Consider the following 19,974-nt stretch of genomic DNA (forward strand, 5'->3'; position numbering starts at 1 on the left):
TAGTGTGTTATCTAAATATTATGAGCTAGAAGTAATTACATTTTAATTCTCCAAGAGACTATCAGCTCCTAAATCAATTTCAGGATAAATGCAGTTTTAACAAAAAGCAATTTTTATAAGTCATTCTTCAAGATTTCAGACAATCAAGTATCCTAGCATATCGTGTATTAACAGGGTAGGAAATTATATTATAAAACACCTCAGACCCTAAAATTAAAAAAACAAAAAAAGATGTTCTCTTTCTTTCAATGTTTCTTTTTTTTTTTTTTGAGACAGAGTCTCACTCTGTTGCCCGGGCTAGAGTGAGTGCCGTGGCGTCAGCCTAGCTCACAGCAACCTCAGACTCCTGGGCTTAAGCGATCCTACTGCCTCAGCCTCCCGAGTAGCTGGGACTACAGGCATGCGCCACCATGCCTGGCTAATTTTTTCTCTATAGTTGGCCAGATAATTTCTTTCTATTTTTTTTTTCAGTAGAGATGGGGTCTCGCTCTTGCTGAGGCTAGTCTCGAACTCCTGACCTCAAGCAATCCACCCACCTCGGCCTCCCAGAGTGCTAGGATTACAGGCGTGAGCCACCGCGCCCGGCCACTTTCAATGTTTCATTCTAAAGAAAATGAAGCATTTTAGAGTCTACAATGAGGTACATTCAACATGTATATTTCGATATATAACAAGGATTTGCCACAAGTAATTCTGAAAGTAAAAAATTTTTCCATAAATTACAAATAAATGCTTAAGTTAAATGAAAACCTTTCCTACACCCACAAAAGTATTGAAATTCAAAAAGAGGCAACTATTTCCTGGCAAACAATTCAAGTTTACTCAAGAAAAATATAGCTCAGTAAAAAGAAGAGATAAGAAAAAGTTGCAGGAGTCATAATTCTTTACTCCTAGACTATATCAAGAATATGGGTTATTTATAAAGTCCCATTTGCTCATCCCTACTCTAATGAAGTAAATACAATGCAAAACAATGGTATAACTTTCAGTAGCCTTTCCTTCTATTACAGCTCCATCTTTCTAGATCTTTCAGGAACATCAGTAAGCCCTGTCTAAGAGTTAATTTCAGACCTCCTCTTAGGAACTGAGAGAGTTCTCTTCCATTGAAAGAAATTCAATTCTATCTACATAACTCCTTGAGAGGTGCCCTGGAGGGCACCAACAATTAGCTCACAGATCTAAGGGTGCTTCACACTTCCAAGCTTCTCAAGCCCATGAACTGGCAGTGCCAATTCATGTAACTGCCAAGTGCATGGGGTGGCCAATCAGCCCCCTGCATCCCTAGCATCTGCTTCTTGGGATGGTTGGGTTGCCAGAGTACTGCTAACCCCTCAATTATATAGGAAAGTAGTGTCAAAGCTCACAGGCCCGGAAAAAACACACAATGATAGTGATAGCTGGAATGTCACCACCATACTAGCCACAACTGCTCTATATCTAATGACCGTATATATTTGGTACATCATAATAATAGTTTCTAATTTGCACTACAAAGGCATGTTTATTAGAGAGATAGACATTCAAATACTCTTGCCATAGATGTGATAACTTCAGGACTCTGAAATAACTGACTGACAAAATTTGGCCATGACTCAAAAGCTGGGGGGAAAAAAAACCCAACCTTGTTGCCAGTCTGACACCAACCACAAAAGCCTTTAGGAGCCAAACTAATTAGAGTCCCTTCAATTACATTTGCTAATTGAATGGATGAGCAAAGACAGCATGGATTAGTGAAAGGAACACTAATTTGGGAAGCCAGAGACACAGGTTTAGTTGCAGCTCAGCCAAGAAGTCATATGTGACTTTGTATAAATCACTGAACTTCTCCAGCTTTAGTTTCGAAATCTATAAAATAAAAATAGTGATATGGGTTCTCTTTCAGGGTTTCTATCTCCAAAACAAAAAGGAAACAAGCAGAGATATTTTTCATATTTAGTAACCTTAAGTTTAGGAAGGTATGGCCCCTGTAAATAGGACCAGAAGCATGTGCAATGACTCAGTACAAACGGACAGCATCAGCCAGACGCACACTGTGCAAGTCTTCCAACACCTCCACACCTGTGGACGATCACTGGCCTAGCCGACTCTGGGCCAAGGCTCTGCTCTGATTGCCAACTCTGTCCCAGACTAGATCTCCTGCTAATTCCAGTTGCTCATTCTTATACTATTGTGAATTAAGACGACTCTACTTTTCTACTATCTCAATTTTGACTACAGAAAATTGGTTCCTGTGTATATCACAACACCTACAGTCTTCAAGTATTCTTACAGCCAATTTCTCTAAATATAACTTCGATTTACCTGTATGCTAGTATACATCAATGATAGATCTGTAATATAGACTGGATAAATTAAAGATAAAATCTGCTTTGCTAGATGGGGAGGAAGGAGAAGGGCCAAGAGTAATTTGAAGGAACTGCACCTCTTTTTTAAATATCCATTGGAAGGAGACAACTGTTACCTAGCTGCTTTATGTGAAGAGAAAAATCTTACTGTCTCTTCTAGACAAAACAGTCATATAAGTTCAGCATTGCTTCCAACTAAACCAGATGGGTAACAGAAATGAAGAAACAAGATGAATGTGACCTTGTTAAACTTGCCACTCTTGTGTTTTTTAATCGTTTAAAGTAGAAAAGTACACTGTTACTTCAAAATGACACTACACTTGAAAAACTGACAAAAACGGTTTGTGCCTACATCTTGAAACATTTGGTCTACAATGATGGAGCCCACTCGGTAAGAGGCTTTTAAAGTTCTCATTTAATAAGACCTGAGTGGATGCCAGATTAGATCCCAAGAGATTTACTTAACCAAACATGTTCAGCCTTACAACCCTGGAACAACAAAATGGTTTCCAAGTTTTTAAAGAGAAAAGAGAATCTAATTAAACTAGTTCAATCAGAAAACTCACAGAGAAATGGTGCATACATCCCAGATTTTTGGCACAGACCAGCAGCATCTCCAAGGAAAATCCTTAACAATGAAAACAAAGCACAAGTCGTGCATGCCTTTCATGCTAAGGCTTAAATTAAAAAGAAAAACCAGTATCTTCCACAAAATAAAAGTGGGATGAAACGGACAGTACAGAATAGATTCTTAAAAAGGGGATGCTGCCAAATCACTTTATCTCCTAGTTGAGTTTTAATTTTTATCATCACACTTTCACTTAAAAATATGTCTACATATTGCTTCTCAGCACTATGCTGAGATCAAGTATAAAAATATGTCTACAATTCTCTTCCAATGCACTCTAGCCTCAGTGACTCAGCTGAGACAGTGGTGTGTCTGTATGTGTGATGTAGGAGAATAAAGATTTTGGAGAAATATGGGATAGCAACCAATAACAACACAGTAGTACCAGCACAGCAGCAGTAATAGCACTATGTGCCAGGTTTTCTAGGACAAAGAGGAAGGTACTGTTATTATCATTCCCATATTATAAGATGAGGAAATTTATGCAGAGACAGTTTAAGTTATCTGTCTAAAGTCACACAGCTAGCACATGAGGGAGCTGAGATTTGAGCCTAGACAGTCTGGTTCCAGGGTTTATGTTTTGAAACTACTACATTCACAATTTATTGATTCATGATTTCTAATTTATGAAGGCCTGATAATTATTATCAGTTACATCTTGGAAAAGATGCTAAAAGTTGAAATGATACATTTATGTTTCCAATAGAAACAAGGATATAGTAAAGGGATAATGAAATAGGAATGCCCAAATTTTTTACGGAACATATACAGCAATGGAATATTATATAGCCACAAAAAAGCAATGAAATCTTGCCATTTGCAACAACATGCATGGACCTAGAGAACACTATGTTAAATGAAATAAGCCAAGTACAGAAAGATAAATCTCACATGTTATCACTCATATGTGGGAGCTAAATATTAAAAACAACTGATCTCATGGAGATAGAACAGAATGATGGTTACCAGAGGCTTGGAAGGGTAGCGGGGAGGGGCAGATAAAGAAGGCATGGTTAATGGGTGCAAAAGTATAGTTAGATAGAATGAACAATATTTGATAGCATAACAAAGTGACTATAATCAACAATAAGTTAGGGTAGACCAAAACGTCCTTAAAAGCCATATGACTGTAGTTTTACTACTGCTTAGAGCAGAAGAAGACCCTCTGGATGATAACATTCTAAAGTGCTTCTTCCCCTGGAACTGCAGGTGGCATCTTGTACCTGGAGGGGAGGGAGGAGCCTGCCTGAGGAAAGCAGAGCCGAGAGGCAGAATCAGACCACTCCCAACTCTTCTATCACAGGAAACAATAAATTCCCAGTTTTTGCTTTTAAAAAAAGAAAAGTACTTCTTCAAGGAGACATCTGAGGATCTTTTAGAACCACCTGATTGTTTCTTGAACTAGATATGTCTATTTTGGTATTTTTCTCCCCGCAAATCTCTCACAAAAAGCACAGTTTAGAAATCTTCTAGCCAATCTTTCTGCAATCTTTCGGGAAGAAAAAACTTCTGTTTTCTTTGGCTCTCACTTCATCAGCTTCACTTGATATAGTAACATGGGGAGAGGAAGTGGACACGTGTCCTTAAAATGTATGAGTCAACTCAAACATACCCTGAATTTTTTAACCCTTAGTCCCTTCAGGGCACTATTGTGGCAAGAAGTTTCAGAGTTTCACATATATTTTTCCATCTCATCCCAAGTCATGTCTTTGCCTTATAGTAGTAGAATGAAACTCATTTTTTCCTTTTATCCAACATTTTTAAAAGTAAATATAACTATGAACAATATTGCATTTTAATATATCAGAACTTATTTACCCAAATTAATATTACCTTTTGAAGCAGTGCTCTTAGAAAATCACTGGTTCCAATGACACTGCCACTGTTCAAAACATTTTCTAAGCTGCCAACATAAATCATTTACCAACAAATGTTTTCATTTTCCGATGACAGGGTACAACCTCTCAGGCCCAGAGCTTTTTCACCCTTTATCCTTCTAACTTCATTCATCTAAGTTTCACATTCTCCAACCATCCATTGATGTTAAAATCAACACTCATAGGACCTCCTAGAGCAAAGATGCTTAAGAGAACCAGAGATGTGTGGAAGATGGGATGAGGCAAAGAAGATTCCGACTTCCAGGCTTCCTGCCTCAGTGTGAAGGACACATGGAATTTTTCCCACTGTGTGCTGAGGGTAGGGGTGGCAGGTGCACACAAGAAACTAAGGCAAGTCTTCACTGTTCACTAATATGGGAGAAGCATCTACTCAGAGCCCATCTTCTTTCCTTGTTCATACCCACTTATATATCACAAGTAAGAGGAAAAACAGGAAAAACGAGTAATTGAGTCTGTGTCCTGGAACCCTCAAATTTCTACCCAGGAATCTTAGAGACCTTGTCTTCTTCATGACTTTCATTTCAGACTACATTATTTCTGTCTGTGAGCGAGCAAAGACCATACACAATATTCCTGCAGTTCTCTATCAGAAACAAAATGACTCTTAAGAGTCATTTGTTTTTTCCTCCTTGAAAACTGCCTTAGCACTTTATTATAGTCAAATTACAATTTTAATAGAAATTTCCCTGTAATATTAGTTGGTCTTGCCACTTGAGACACATCCAACACCTTGTCACATCCAACTCAACTTGTTTTATTCTCCAACAGCACTAAGTAGACTGCTAGACATATGGTAGGTATCTACATCTGTTGACCCAAAGTAAAAATCTTCAGCAAATGGGCCGGGCACAGTGGCTCACGCCTGTAATCCTAGCACTCTGAGAGGCCAAGGCAGGAGCATCACTTGAGCTAGGAGTTCAAGACAAGCCTAAGCAAGTGTGAGACCCTGCCTCTACAAAAGATTTAAAAATTAGCTGGGCATGGTGGCGCACACCTATAGTTCCAGCTACTCGGGATGCTGAGGCAGAAGAATTGCTTGAGCCTAGGAGTTGGAGGTTGCAGTGAACTATGATGATGCCACTGCACTCTAGCCTGGGCAACAGAGCGAGACCATGTTTTTAAAAAATAAATAAATAAATATCTTTGGCAAATGAAGATGAGGCTCCACTTTTTGAGGAAATTGTTCTTTTGTTCTCATTCTTAATCTGGATAAATCCTACTTATTCTTCCAGTATCTATTATGTCTAAATGTCTATCTAGTCTTTAGAGAGAACTCCTTTAACTGCCCTCTCAGCTAATGTAATGTGTATTTTATTAAAAACTAATGCAACCTTTTACTTTTTCTTTCAATTATCACAATTTGAAATCACATATTTGTGTGATTTGATAATCTAACACCTCCTATCTGTCCCCAAAGGCAAGGACTGTGACTATTTTGTTCTGAGTTATATCTCCAGTGCCTGGCACAAAGAAAGTACTCAAGAAAAATCTGTTCAATCAGTGACTTAATGAAGGTCCTAGCCCGTGTTTTGCTAAGGTAGTCTCCAGTAACCTTAACCCATGGTGATCAGAGCAATAAAAAGTAACTTTTCTTCACAAAGACGGTGGAGAGACCCTGATATTGCCATTTGAATGGAGAGCAGGAGAGAGAAATAACAGGGGTGAAACTAAGGCATATAGAAACTAATTTACAGCTAACACTGACATACAGTACTGACTATGTGCCAAACACTATTTTAAGCTCTTCACACATGTTAACTCATTTAACCCTCATAACTCTAAGAAAATGGTACCATTATCATCCTTATTTCACACATGAGGAAACAGAGGTGTAGAGACACTAAAAAATTTGCCCAATATTGCACAGATACTAAGTGGTGAGGGCAGATTCCAAACCCATCCCTTTTGTAGATTCCCAATTCTTGCTGTATTAGTTTCCCATGGCTACCACAACAAATAACGGAAGCCAGGATGCCTTAAAACAAAAGAAATTTATTCTCTCACAGCTCAGAAGGCCACAAGTCTGAAATCAAGGTGTTGGCAGGGGCACCACCAAAGGCTCTGGGAGGGATCCTTCTTTGCCTCTTGCAGCTTCCGGTGGCTGCTGAAGTTCCTTGGTTTACAGCAGCATAACTCTAATGTCTGCCTCCTTCTTCACAGGGCTTTGCCCTCTCTGTCTCTGCGTCTTCTCCTTCTCTGTCTCTTGTACGGACACTTTGTCACTGAATTTAGGGCCCACCCTAAATCCAGGATGATCTCATCTCAAGATTAACTTACTTACATCTTCAAAGACCCTGTTTCCAAAAAGGTCACACTGACAGGTACTAGGGGTTAGAACTTTGGATATACCTTTTTTTTAATGGTTTTACTGACAATATTATTCACATACCATATAATTTGCCCATTTAAAGCATATAATTTTATGACTTTTAGTATATTACCAGATATATGCAACCACCATGACAGTCAATTTTAGAAACTTTTCAAGAAGAAACCTCAGCACTAAGCAACCACTAATCTACTTTCTGTCTCTATATAGATTTCCTTATTCTAGACTTCCATATGAGTGGAACTGTATAGTATTTGGTCTTTTGTGACTGGCTTCTTTCACTAAGCATGCTTTCAAGGTTCATCCGTGTTGTAGCAAGTATCAGTACTTCGCTCCTTTTTATTATATTACCGAATAATATTCTGTTGTATGGACATAACACATTTTGTTTATCCACTCATCTGCTGATTCGGGTTATTTCTACATTTTGACTATTATGAATAATGTTGCTACATACAAATTTCTGTGTGGATACTTGTTTTTACTTCTCTAAAGTATATACCCAGGAGTAGAATTGCTGGGTCACGTTGTAATTCTAATGTTTAATTGTTTGAGGAGTGGCTGCACCATTTTACATTTCCGCCAGCAGTGTATGAGGGCTCCAATTTCTCCATATCCTCACCAACACTTATTATCCAACTTTTTATCTTATACAGTGTATCTCATGGTTTTGATGGCATTTCTCTGATGCCTGATGATGTTGGGCACCTTTTCATGTGTTTACTGGCCATTTGTATATCTTCCTTGGAGAAATGTCTATTCAGATCCTTTGCCCACCTAATTGAGTTGTCTTATGTTTGAGTTGTAAGATATCTTCATAGAGTCTAGATACACATTCTTTATCAGATACCTGCCTTGCAAATATTTTATCCCATTCTGTGAATTGCTTTTTCACTTTCTTGATGTTGTTCTTTCAAGCACAAAAGTTTTTAATTTTGATGAAGTCTAATTTACCTGTTTTTAATTTTGTTGCTTCTGCTCTTGGCATCATATCTAAGAGATCTTTGCCAAATCCAAAGTCATGAAGGTTTTTACCTAAGAGTTTTATAGGACATCTTTCTGGAGGCCACTAACAAAACAACCCATTATAATAATTATTATTTAATTACAGCAAACTCCCTGGGTACAGAACTACACACTAAAGAGAGAAGGGGCAGGGGAGAACATATGATCAGTGGCTTGACATTACCGATCCAAAAAACCTAAGCAATTTATTTTCTAGTAGTCTAGTTGATAAACAGATAACAGGTAGCTACATTTGAGTATCATCAAGGAAGATACCACACACACACTCAAAAACATATCACATTAATTTCACTAATTAGTAACCATGCATCACATAATTAAAAGAACCAAAGCCCCAAAGTCAAAGGCAGACCTTTGTTCAGATGCTGATTCTTGCTATTCACTCACTGTACAGTAGTCCCCCCTTATTCTCAGGGGATATACTCCATGACCCCCATTGGATGATTGGAATCGTCGATAGAACCAAACTCCATGTATACTACGTTTTTCCCACATATACATACCTATGATAAAGTTTAGTTTATAAATTAGGCTCCGTAAGAGATTAACAATAATAATAAAATAGAACAATTATAACAATACGCCAGCATTACTCTTCTTGCACTTTGAGGCCATTATGAAGTAAAATAAAGGTTACTTGAAAACAAGGACTACGATACCATGACAGCTAATCTGATAATCAAGATGGCTATGAAGTGACTGATAGGCAGGTAGTGTTTACAGCAGGGAGAAGCTGGACAAAGGGAAGATTCACACCCCCGGCAGGGCAGAGTAGGGACAGCATGAAATTTCATCATGCTACTCACAACGGCACACAATTTAAAACTTATAAGTTGTTTATTTCTGGAATTTTCCATTTAATAGTTTTGGACTATGGTTGACCACAGGTAATGGAAATCTCAGAAAGTAAACCAGAGATAAGAAGAACCACTGTATAACCTTGGGGATATTGTTTAACTTCTCCAAGCATCAGTTTCCTGATAATACTTCTGTTGCAAAGATAAAATTAGATAATATATACAAAATATTTAGCAAAAGTCCTGACACATAGTAGGTGCTCACTTAATACTGCATTAGCTTCTTTTTCTCTTCCTTCACACCTACCTAAAATTAGCAACACTAAAGAAATAAGGATTTTGTTGGGGAATGGAGGCAAGAGGGATAACTTCAGAGTACAAGGTAATTCAGACATAGTACCAGAAAGCTCTGGAATTCTTAGAAGAAGCAGAAGAAAGAGTCATAAGGCAGTGATGATCATTTCAGTTGTTCCACAGGGGGGTTGTAAGTGCTACAGGCATAGAGGGGAAAGTAATGGCATTGGTAAGCATTTAAAAGACCGTAAGTTTCTATTTTGCCAATCTAGGGCAAATTGTATCCATTCAATTCCTACCTCCTTCTTTGGTTAAACTCTGTATTTAATTGAAGATATTTCCTCTTTTCAGAGACTGAGTACCACTGTTACTCTTACTAACAAATATATCACCCATTGTAAAGTGACAACACCAAATAGATGTGTTATCCCAAAGAGTAATATCCAGGCCAGACGCCATGGCTCACACCTATAATCCTAGCACTCTAGGAGGGTAAGGCAGGAGGATTGCTTGAAGTCAGGAGTTCAAGACCAGCCTGAGCAAGAGCAAGACCCCATCTCTACTAAAAATAGAATAAATTAGCCAGGTATGATGGTGCATGCCTGTAGTCTCAGCTACTTGGGAGGCTGAGGCAAGAGGATTGCTTGAGCCCAGGAGTTTGAAGTTGCTGTGAACCAAGCCGACGCCACAGCACTCTAGCCTGGGCAACAGAGTGAGACTCTGTCTCAAAAATAAACAAATTAATTAAATAAAAAATAAAAGAGTAATATCTATCTCCTCAAAATAACTATATTCATCCCAGACTGAATATCAACTTGAACTGCTTACCAACTCTGCCTGAAGATGGCAAAAGGCCACCTTTCCCAGATTCTCTACTTAAAGAACTGATCGATTAAATCTCGCCAATAAGGCTAAGTCCCTAAATTATTAATACTTAAGGTCAACTGTAAGCCTCCCATACTGGGAATAGTGTCAGTATTCAGTATTCAGGCACAAGCAGCCACAATACTATCCCGAAAAGTCCCAAGATCACACTCACATCCTTGCACAACACTGCTGCCATTTCCATATCGCACACAAACCATGGAAAGGAAGGTGTGAATATCCAGTTCTGCAAATGGCCTCTAAATTACCTAAACCTGTTCTTTACCTAGGCATTGCATTTCTCAGTATTTACTTTCAAGTCTATTATCTAGAAGGTGACTGTTAAGTTTTATTTCTTCTCTTACTATTTTCTATAATATATTTCTAAGGAATTTTTTTAGTATTCTCTCAGTTCTGGAATCACATTCTACCCTCAGTTAGCACTCTAAAACTTATAGAAGAATTTCCCTCATATCTAGAAAAAACAAAATGCTACATTCAGATATTAATACATAGTTTCCTGTCATTTGAGTTAACAATTTAACAAATCCAAACAATATAAGACTTAACCAGCAGATGTTATCATACAACATAATAAACTCCAGTCTCAAAATTCGTGAAACATGAATGGTAGCCTAAAAACAAAACACTAGGGATCCATTATAACTCAACTCTTCGTTATAGCAATGTTTTTTATGTTATCTCCTGATTTATGGCCTACAACTAATATTTATTCACAGAGTGCTTCCATACAATATTTACAAAGTATGTTCACATATATCCTCTCATTTGAGCTTCACAATCTAATGATTTAGGTTGTCATCATTCACCTTTTACAGACAAACCAGCTGAAGTGAAGTAACTTGCCCCCAGTAAGACACTATGTAAGCATCCAAGCTGGGACTCAAACTAAACTTTAGATCTTAAGCCTACCTTTGTTCTAAGACAATTTTGCCTTTCAATAACCCCAGAGGCTATTTCCACCAAACTAACTGCTTAAACAGCACAATCAGTAAAGTTACTATTCCGGAAAACTGATATAGAGCCAAAGCAAGGCCCTCTGATCAAACTTGGAAAATGCTCCAAGTCACCTGCCGAAGAATAGATCCCCCTGAGTGTCTGATGAGAACTCTCCTTTGTTACACATCTGGATTTTGCATGAATGGTAAAAAATATATATTTATACACACCACACACATACACACACATGTATGTAGTATGTATGTGTATGTATATATAACTTACAATGAATTAGGTTTACAACTCTATGGGGTATACTTCTAAGAAGCTGTCACTTATTTGAATATGCATTCGTTTTAAACATGAAAATCTAAAACAAAGCTAAAGAAAAGGTCTTACCTGTTCACCCGCATCTTGAAACTCTTTGCATGCATCAGGGAACACATCATAAACAATAAGCGGATAGCCATGTTTCATGAGATTTTTTGCCATTGGATTTCCCATGTTGCCCAGTCCAATAAATCCAACTGGAGTCTTAGAAGCCATTGACCTAGAACACACTGATTTCAATACATTACTTTTAGATAATATTTTTTATCAAAATTCATTTGATATTAGTAAGTCAATTGTTTTTAGATGATTTCTATAAAGGAAACTTTTAAAAGGCTAGTTTTAAACTAATGACCTAATCACATTTAAAGATATCAACGATGTCCAGGCAGACTAATTTCTACTTATTCAGTTCTCCAAGAAATATTCGTAGTATTTTAAGTAATCCTTCCTGTTTTCTATCTTTATAACATTCCTTTACCATTTTTTAATAATAAACTCAATAATGTCATTTACAAAACACCTATTATGTACTTACCCTATTATGTGAGGTATACTAGATTCCTCATATCTATATTATCTCCTTTAATAATGTATATAAAAGACTGAGAATATAGATGTTTGAGCTACATGTCCAGGGGAAAAAAGAAAAGCAAGAATGAAAGTACTCAGTAAAACTCATATCTTGGACATCCTGGCCTGGGTCCAACAATGGAAAAGCTTTTTACCTTATCACTTCCTTACTTATAGAAACCATCTTCCAATGGTATTTAAAAATCTTAATAAAATGGTAAACCCAAGAAAATGTATTTCAATCAAAAGTCACCAGTTTATAAAGATGGTCCTGGGAGCAGGAAGAGGGACACTTTCATAGGCTTTAAATGACAAGGGTTACAGTATCAGGACATGGGGCTAACAACTCTGCACTTTTCAAGAGGGACTTTCATTTCCAAAAATTTTTTTTAAAGTACTAAAAAATTATACACAAGTTTTGTTTATTTTTTCATAAAAGGCTTTTTGAAATTACATCAGGGGCACACAATTCAAAGTAATGCTTTAGAAAGTAGACGGGTCAGATTAGGGGAAAACAAGGGGGAGGGGCTTTACATTACCACGGAAATAACATTAGATGCAATTTCTTGGTTTCTAGATTGAGAACTCCACTCAACATATATTCACTGCCTGAAGTACCATGACAGAGCTCAGAGACATACACAACAAGATATGGTCCTTACCCTCAAAAAGCTCACAGTCTAATAAGAGAAAAAAGAGAAATAACTCTATTTGCCCTTTCATTTCCCAAATTTATTTTTCCTTTTTCTTTCAAGGACTCCAGTTTTAAAACTGCATGGAGCAACAACTAGTCACAGTCAACCTCAACTGAACTTAATCTGCTCTTCCTTGAATTTAATCTGAATGTAATGAGATTTCTTAAAAGCAAATTATCTGAAATCCTAAAAGCTTAAGAAACAGAGGTCTCCTTAGGTTAGAAGAATATTTCATTCCTTTTAACATGATGATTGACTCTAACACTTCCATTAAATGTGGGTGTATTCCTGTGCAATATCACTTCACATGTGCTAAATTTAATACACTAGGTATAACAGGAATCCTTTGTCTTTCCAGCCCACAAGGGGTTTCATGACAGAAGGATGACACCTAACTGAAATTTTATTTTGATATTACACAGAGTGAGAGGTATATTTTGTCAGAGAACTCTAATTAATGCTCATAAGCAAATTAACAGTAATAACTAGAGAGAAAATGTAGCACTATTGTTCCAGACTACTGTGTTAAGGTTGGAAAGGTATAATTTAACAATCCAAAAGCACTAGAAACTAGGAAGACTGTAACTTAAAGGCAGTTAACAGGCAATTCACTCTAGGTCAGACACTTAAGTATGGCAAGGTAGAACTACAATTCATTAACAAATTCAACAAATATTAAGCAACTATCATATCTACTGTGCCAGATACCATAGAAGACACAAATGAGACATAATCTTTGCCTTCAACAAGCTGGAAAACCAAGAGGATAAACTACGTACACAAACACTAAAAAAAGACAGTTAAGGATAAAGTATAAAAAAACAATGCCGATACAAAAGAGAACTTGAAGAAGGTGGTCTTTGACCTAGGTATTCTAAGAAGGATAGGATTTCAAATAAATAGGAGGGTAGGAAGGAAGGGAACTCCATATAGAAAATGTAACATGAATATATGCAAGGAACTAGGAGAGCCAAGAAGAAATGAATAACAACACCAATAGTTAATACTTATTTCAATTTTACTACACACCAGACATTGTACTAAGTACTGTATAAATTGCACTGTTACCATACACTCTTATTAAGCCCATCTTTCAGCTAAGAACCCTGATGCTTAGCAAGTTTAAAATGCCCAAGACTTAATTAAGTTGTCATGCTAAGATTCAAATTCAGCCAGTTTGACTCTGGATTCTCCACTTATAACCACCCTCTGACACTGCTTCATTCTTCTTAGAGGATGCAACAAAGAGCTGGAGATTAAGACTGAAAGAAATAATGTGACCATAATATAAAAGGCTGGGAAGCATGCTAAACAATTTGTACTTTGTAGGCAAGAGGTAGTTATTGAAGGGTTGGGCAGGAGAAATGACAGATCAGACTTATGCTTTAGCAATAGAAATGAGGCAGCAGTATACAATGCATGAACTGGAAGAAGAGCCTGGAGGCAAGAAGACCAGTGTAAAAATGACAGTAATATTCTAGAGCTGTCTTAGTCAGTTCTAGCAGCTATAACAAGTATTCCATAGACTGAGTGGCTTAAACAACAAACGTTTATTTCTCACAGTCCTAGAGGCCCGAGGTGCCAGCAGATCTGGTGTTTAGCGAGGACCCACTTCCTAGTTTACACATGGCCATTTTCTCACTTTATCCCCACATGGCAGAAAGCAGAGAGGACAAGCTCTCATGTCTCTAGGAGGGCACTAATCCCACCATGAGGGCTCTACACTTATGACCTAATTCCCTCCCAGAGGTCCCACTTAATACCATCATATTGGGGGTTAGTATTTTAACCTATGAATTTTAGGGGAACTCAAACATTCGGTCTATAACAAGGTCAGAGATAATAAAGGGTGGTAGCCATGGGAAAAGGCAGGTATGAAAAACATTCCAAAGACAGAAATAATAGGATATAACAATAGATTGGATTATGGGCTAAAATAAGGGAAAGATCAAAAATGACAGCAAGGGAATAGTGATATCAAAGCCCACATGGAGAAATCAAGGAGAGCTGACTTAGGTTTAAATAGGGTAACTATGAGCTGCCAATGAGCTGAAAGATGTCCAACAGACTGTTTGAAATATTATGACCAAAGTTTCAGGATACGATGAAAAAAACAGAGAAATTTGGTAACCATGTATTTCAAAGCATTAAAATTGTGAAAGTAGATAAAATTACCACAGAATAAAGAAGTTGAAGCCCAAGGGTTGAACCTCTTTGAAGCGCAAGTGAATGTGTACATTTAGAAGTCAAAAAGATGAAATCAGTCCTGAACTGACACAGATGTTACAATTAAGAGACAAGAACATTAAAAAGTATTATAACTTTTTATAGTCCATGTGTTCCAAAAGTAGATATTTTTAAAAAGATATTTTTAAAAATCCAAATTTAATTTGAGATGAAATCTACAATGTGAGATGAAAATTACACTGGAAGATTAACAGAAGAATAGACGTTGTATAAGAAAAGATTAATAACCTTGAAGATAAAGCAATAGCAATTACCCAAAACAGAGAAAAAAATAACTTAAAAAATGAAAAGAGCATATTAAATATCTGAGACAGCTTCAAACAGCCAAACTTGAGTTCTCAAATGACAGGAGAGAAGTGGGGCAGAAAAATATGTGAAGAACTAATAGCCAAATATTTTCCAACTTTGATGAAAACTATAAACTCCACATAACCAAGAAGCTCAATGAACTCCAACACAAGAAACATAAAGAAAACTACACCAGGACACATCATAATCAAAACAAAACCAGCCAGCAAAAAAGAGGCATATTATGTACAAAGGAACAAAGATAAGGCAGATTTCTCATCAGAAACAATGTAAATGAGAAGACAGTGGACAAACACCTTTAAAATACTGAAAGAAAAAACAACTGTCAAGCTAGAAATCTATACCCAATGAAAATATACAAATAGAAATATTTGTATATTAAGGAGTCATGAAGAATTTCACGGCGGGTGGTGAGGGGTATGTTCACTATCTTGAGTGTGATGATGGTTTCACCAGTTTACATACATCAAAACTTATCAAACTGTATACTTTAAATATGTACAATTTATTGTATGTCACTACATTACAATACAGTTGTTTTTAAAAAGTCAACATTATGTTTACAGAAACAAAGAGAACACAGTTCTCAACTAAAAAATACTAAAGTAATATATCAACCAAATGTAAAGTGTGACGTCTGAATGGCTTCTGATTTGAAAAAAAGTTATAAAAGAAATTCTTAAAAAAAATTATGGAATTCTGAATATGAACTGTATATTAGATAATACCATGGAATTATTGCTAATTATCTTAGGTGGGATAGTCATAGTTTGGTTACGTAGAAGATCCTTTTTCTTAGGAGATTCATGCAGAAGCATTAGGAATGAAGTGTCATGATGTCAGCAATTTATTTTCAAATGATGCACATGGGATATGTATATACGTGGAAAGAAAAAAGTAAATGCAGCAAAATGTTAATAACTATTGACTCTAAGCAAAGAGTACATGACTGCTCGTTGTATTTTTCTTTCAATACTTTCTGCTTGAATTTTTTCATAATAACACAGAGGAGAAAACTTAGCATATCTAGATGGAATAGTATCACAAACAAAATACAAATAACTAAGAAAAATACTTCCAACATATGACAGAAATAGGGCTGCTTTACTTTATATGCAAATAACTTTAAAATCTGGAAGAAAAATATGAATAACGCAGTTTTTTAAAGTAAGCAAAAAATCACAAAATGATAATTAACAGAAAATATGTAAATGACTCCAAAAAACTTTGAAAATACACTCAACTTGTCAAAATTAGAGAAATGCAAAACAAAGCAATGTGATACCATTTTTGACCTATCAGATGAACCAGTCTTTTTGTTTCTTTGATAAAAACTACTATTGGCAAGAAAGGACCAATAAAAACAAGTACTCTCATACACTGCAGAATTATATATTAGGTCAACCTTTTGGATGGTAATTTGAAAAAAAAAATCTATATTTGAATTTTAATTTAAAATATGCATACTTTTTAACCAGCAATTCCATTTCTAGGAATTTATACTGTACATGAAAAGCCAGCAAACTTTGTCTTAAAGGGTCACATGGTAAATTATTCTCAGCTTTGTGAGCCATAAGGCCTCTGTCACAACTGTTTCACTCATGTACTCTAGTTTGAAAGTAGCCATACACATTATATAAGTGAATGGATGTGGCTGCGTTCTAATACAATTTCATTTACAAAAACAGGTGCCCAACAATGGGCTCAGTTTGCGATTCCCACCACATATTAAATTCTGAACAACACAAAGATACAGTTTATTATAACACTTTGTAACAGCAAAAAACTGCAAATAACTATATATTAATAAAGCACTTAATTCATAACTAAATAAACATTAATAGGGCATTTGATAATTCGTTGTAAATCAACACAATGAAATATTTATACGGATATTTAAAAGAATGTGATCCATCTAAAAGTATAGGGAAAAAAATCTCCAGGATAAGTTATTAAGTGCAAAAAGGCAAGATGCAGAACATTATATATAAGACAGTGCATGAGGAGAACAAAAGAATACATATGTATTAATTTTTCTTATTTTCTGCATGGATACATAAGAAACAAGTTTTATCTAGAGAGTTAGACTAAAGGGTCAGAGCTGAAGAAGAGATTCTTAGTTTTTATTTTATAACCTTTTGAGTTTTTACTGTGTAACTTTTATAACAAAATGAAATAATGAATTGGCACACAGTGAGTATTTCCTAAGTGTTATATGAATCAATAACTAGAGAGGTTTCAACAAATGGCCATATGGGGATAAAAGCCAGTTCTGAAGCAACTACAGAGAAATGATGGTGAAAGAGTGGATCCAGCAAAGGTAAACTATTTGCAGCAATCATTACACATTGCAGATTGCCTCTCCAACACCCTTCCCTCCCAGATCCAGGGTCAGGTTCCAAACTGCCTAAACCAGTATATGATAATGCCATCTCTTTGCCATACAACTGGTTCAGGGACTGCCACCCCTAAATCAAAGATCTGGAAGTGTTCTGGAACATCTGAAAATAGGGAATGAACAAGAGATTAATTGTAGCTAATCAGCATTGTAGCTAATCAGCAAACTTCTGTGACTCTCAGCAATGAACAAGAGATTAACTGTAGCTAATCAGCATTGTAGCTAATCAACAAACTTCTGTGACTCTCAATATCATTACTTAAGCGGCAGGCAAGGGGAAGGCACAGACCGACCACACAATGGATGTTACCCAGAATTAGAGCAGGAGGCTGAGAAAAATAATATTAGGACACTATCAAAGGCATCAGCAAAATTCCTAATTATAAATTAAGTTTGAGACTGGATACAGACAGACCTAGTAAGAGACGTAATAAAATGAGGGAATAAGAAAGCATATCCATGTATCTGGGGGAAGAAAGAGGGTGTTAAAGGACCAGGTGTGATGAGGGTAAACAGCAAGTTGGTTGGTAGAACAAGAGTCACAGAGAGGGTTCTATCAACCAGAAGACTAGCTCTGCTTGTGAAATCTTGGCAGGAGAGCAATTTCTAGTAATGAGATCCTAAAAGAGCTAAAGTAGAGTGCTGATGTGTTGTTGAGGTGGTCAAGCACAATAAGGCTCATGCTGGATGGGCCAAGATGAATAACAATGAAGATAAAGTTTTCAATGACATGCTCAGTTCTCTTCATTTCATCTTTGCTTGTGGTAAAGTTAGAAAAAGGGTGGTATAATTAGATGATCTGATGTCAAAAGAGAAGAGGTTATTTATTGATGCTGATAATGTTTAAAATCTCTGAGTTGAGCAGACCTAGGTTCCTATCCAGATGAGGTCAATTCTTAAAAATATGCCCTTGAAATAACAGTTACTTAACTTCTCTAGACATTGTTTTATCAACTAGAGTACTTATTTCAGACGGTTATTGTAAAGATTACTTGAGATAATGCATGTAAAGCGTTAACCAATGCCTGGCACATGATAGTCAATAAATATTAGCTACTTTTCCTAACAATGGTCAAGAAGTAGCACTACAGAGCAAAGTCCTATGCCAACTGCCCCTTTTGGCCCAGTGAGTTAGAACAAAGAGGCAAAGAAATAGAAGAAGGTATAGATGGCTATAAGGGATGCCCTGTTATCTGGGGAAAGACAGCTTTTAGTCAAGGTGAAGCAGCAGAAGGAGTGCTGGATGAATGTAGAAGAATTTGCTCCCAAAGAGGCAGAAATCCATGAGTATTAATGGAGTCATTATTGCCCTAAAAACTTTCAAATCTAAATAACACATCTTCCTTTAAGTTACAACAGTAGAATGTGGAAATAGCAGAGTTACACCATAGATAAACTCAAACTGGGAGAAAAATCAGTCAACATAGTACAAAGGTAATATTGGCTGACCAATAAAGAAAACTAGAAAAATTGGCACATTTCCAAGTTTACTGATGCAAATTTACAGATTATGATCTCTCTCCAATACAACATGGGTAAAGTTATCCAAATCATGGTAACCTGAAGTGCCACCAAAAATCAGACTACTCATTTCAAAATGCAAAAATTGGTAATAGTTTATTTCAATTTTCCAAAGTTTTCTTCTTTCTAATCCAAGTAACGTATGTTCATTGTAGAAAATTGGAAAGTATGAAAAAGTATAAAGTCACAAGGGAAAATGTTAATCTCAATACTCATAAATAATCACAACATTTTGCATAGCCCTTCCAGTCTTTTGAATGCAGTTTTTCATATATCATAAGATTATATTGTATATTCAACATCGTGTCCTACTTTATCACATTATATTATATCATAGCACTCTATTTGCTTTACTAAGAGTTACTAAACTAACGGTGATAACTTTCTCTATAAAGGCCTTTATAGCTTGGATCAAGTTATTTTAGTAATAAATATTCTCCTTATGTAATTTCACAAGTTTAAGATCAACTTTTAGTCCCAGGACCACATGCAGCTTTTCACAACTTCATGTGCAACCCTAGAAGCTAATATAAAGGGGGAAAATGCCACTATATGCTAGATTTATGCAACAAGTTATGCTGCTTTTAAAGTAGATTTCATACATACAAAAAGGACCAGTAATTTAAAAAATTGTACTCCCATTTCTATAAATAAAGCTGGTGAATTTTCCCATTCCACTTTTGGTCAGGTGGTCACTAAGATGATCTGACACCAATTATTTACCCATGTATAGGTTGGTGAGTTACAACTGGAGAGGGCC

General features: G+C 36.3%; 1 protein-coding gene across 1 annotated transcript in view; it reads right to left on the reverse strand.

The window, feature by feature from the left end:
- Window positions 1-19,974, reverse strand: part of HIBADH (3-hydroxyisobutyrate dehydrogenase) — a 120,998-nt gene that overhangs the window by 91,859 nt on the left and 9,165 nt on the right. Inside the window, exon 2 of the mRNA XM_045564066.1 lies at window positions 11,541-11,701. Coding sequence (XP_045420022.1) covers window positions 11,541-11,701 — 161 coding nt within the window. The remainder of the gene's footprint in view (window positions 1-11,540; window positions 11,702-19,974) is intronic.

The sequence above is a fragment of the Lemur catta genome, chromosome 11, assembly GCF_020740605.2.
Source record: "Lemur catta isolate mLemCat1 chromosome 11, mLemCat1.pri, whole genome shotgun sequence".
Lineage (NCBI taxonomy): Eukaryota > Metazoa > Chordata > Mammalia > Primates > Lemuridae > Lemur > Lemur catta.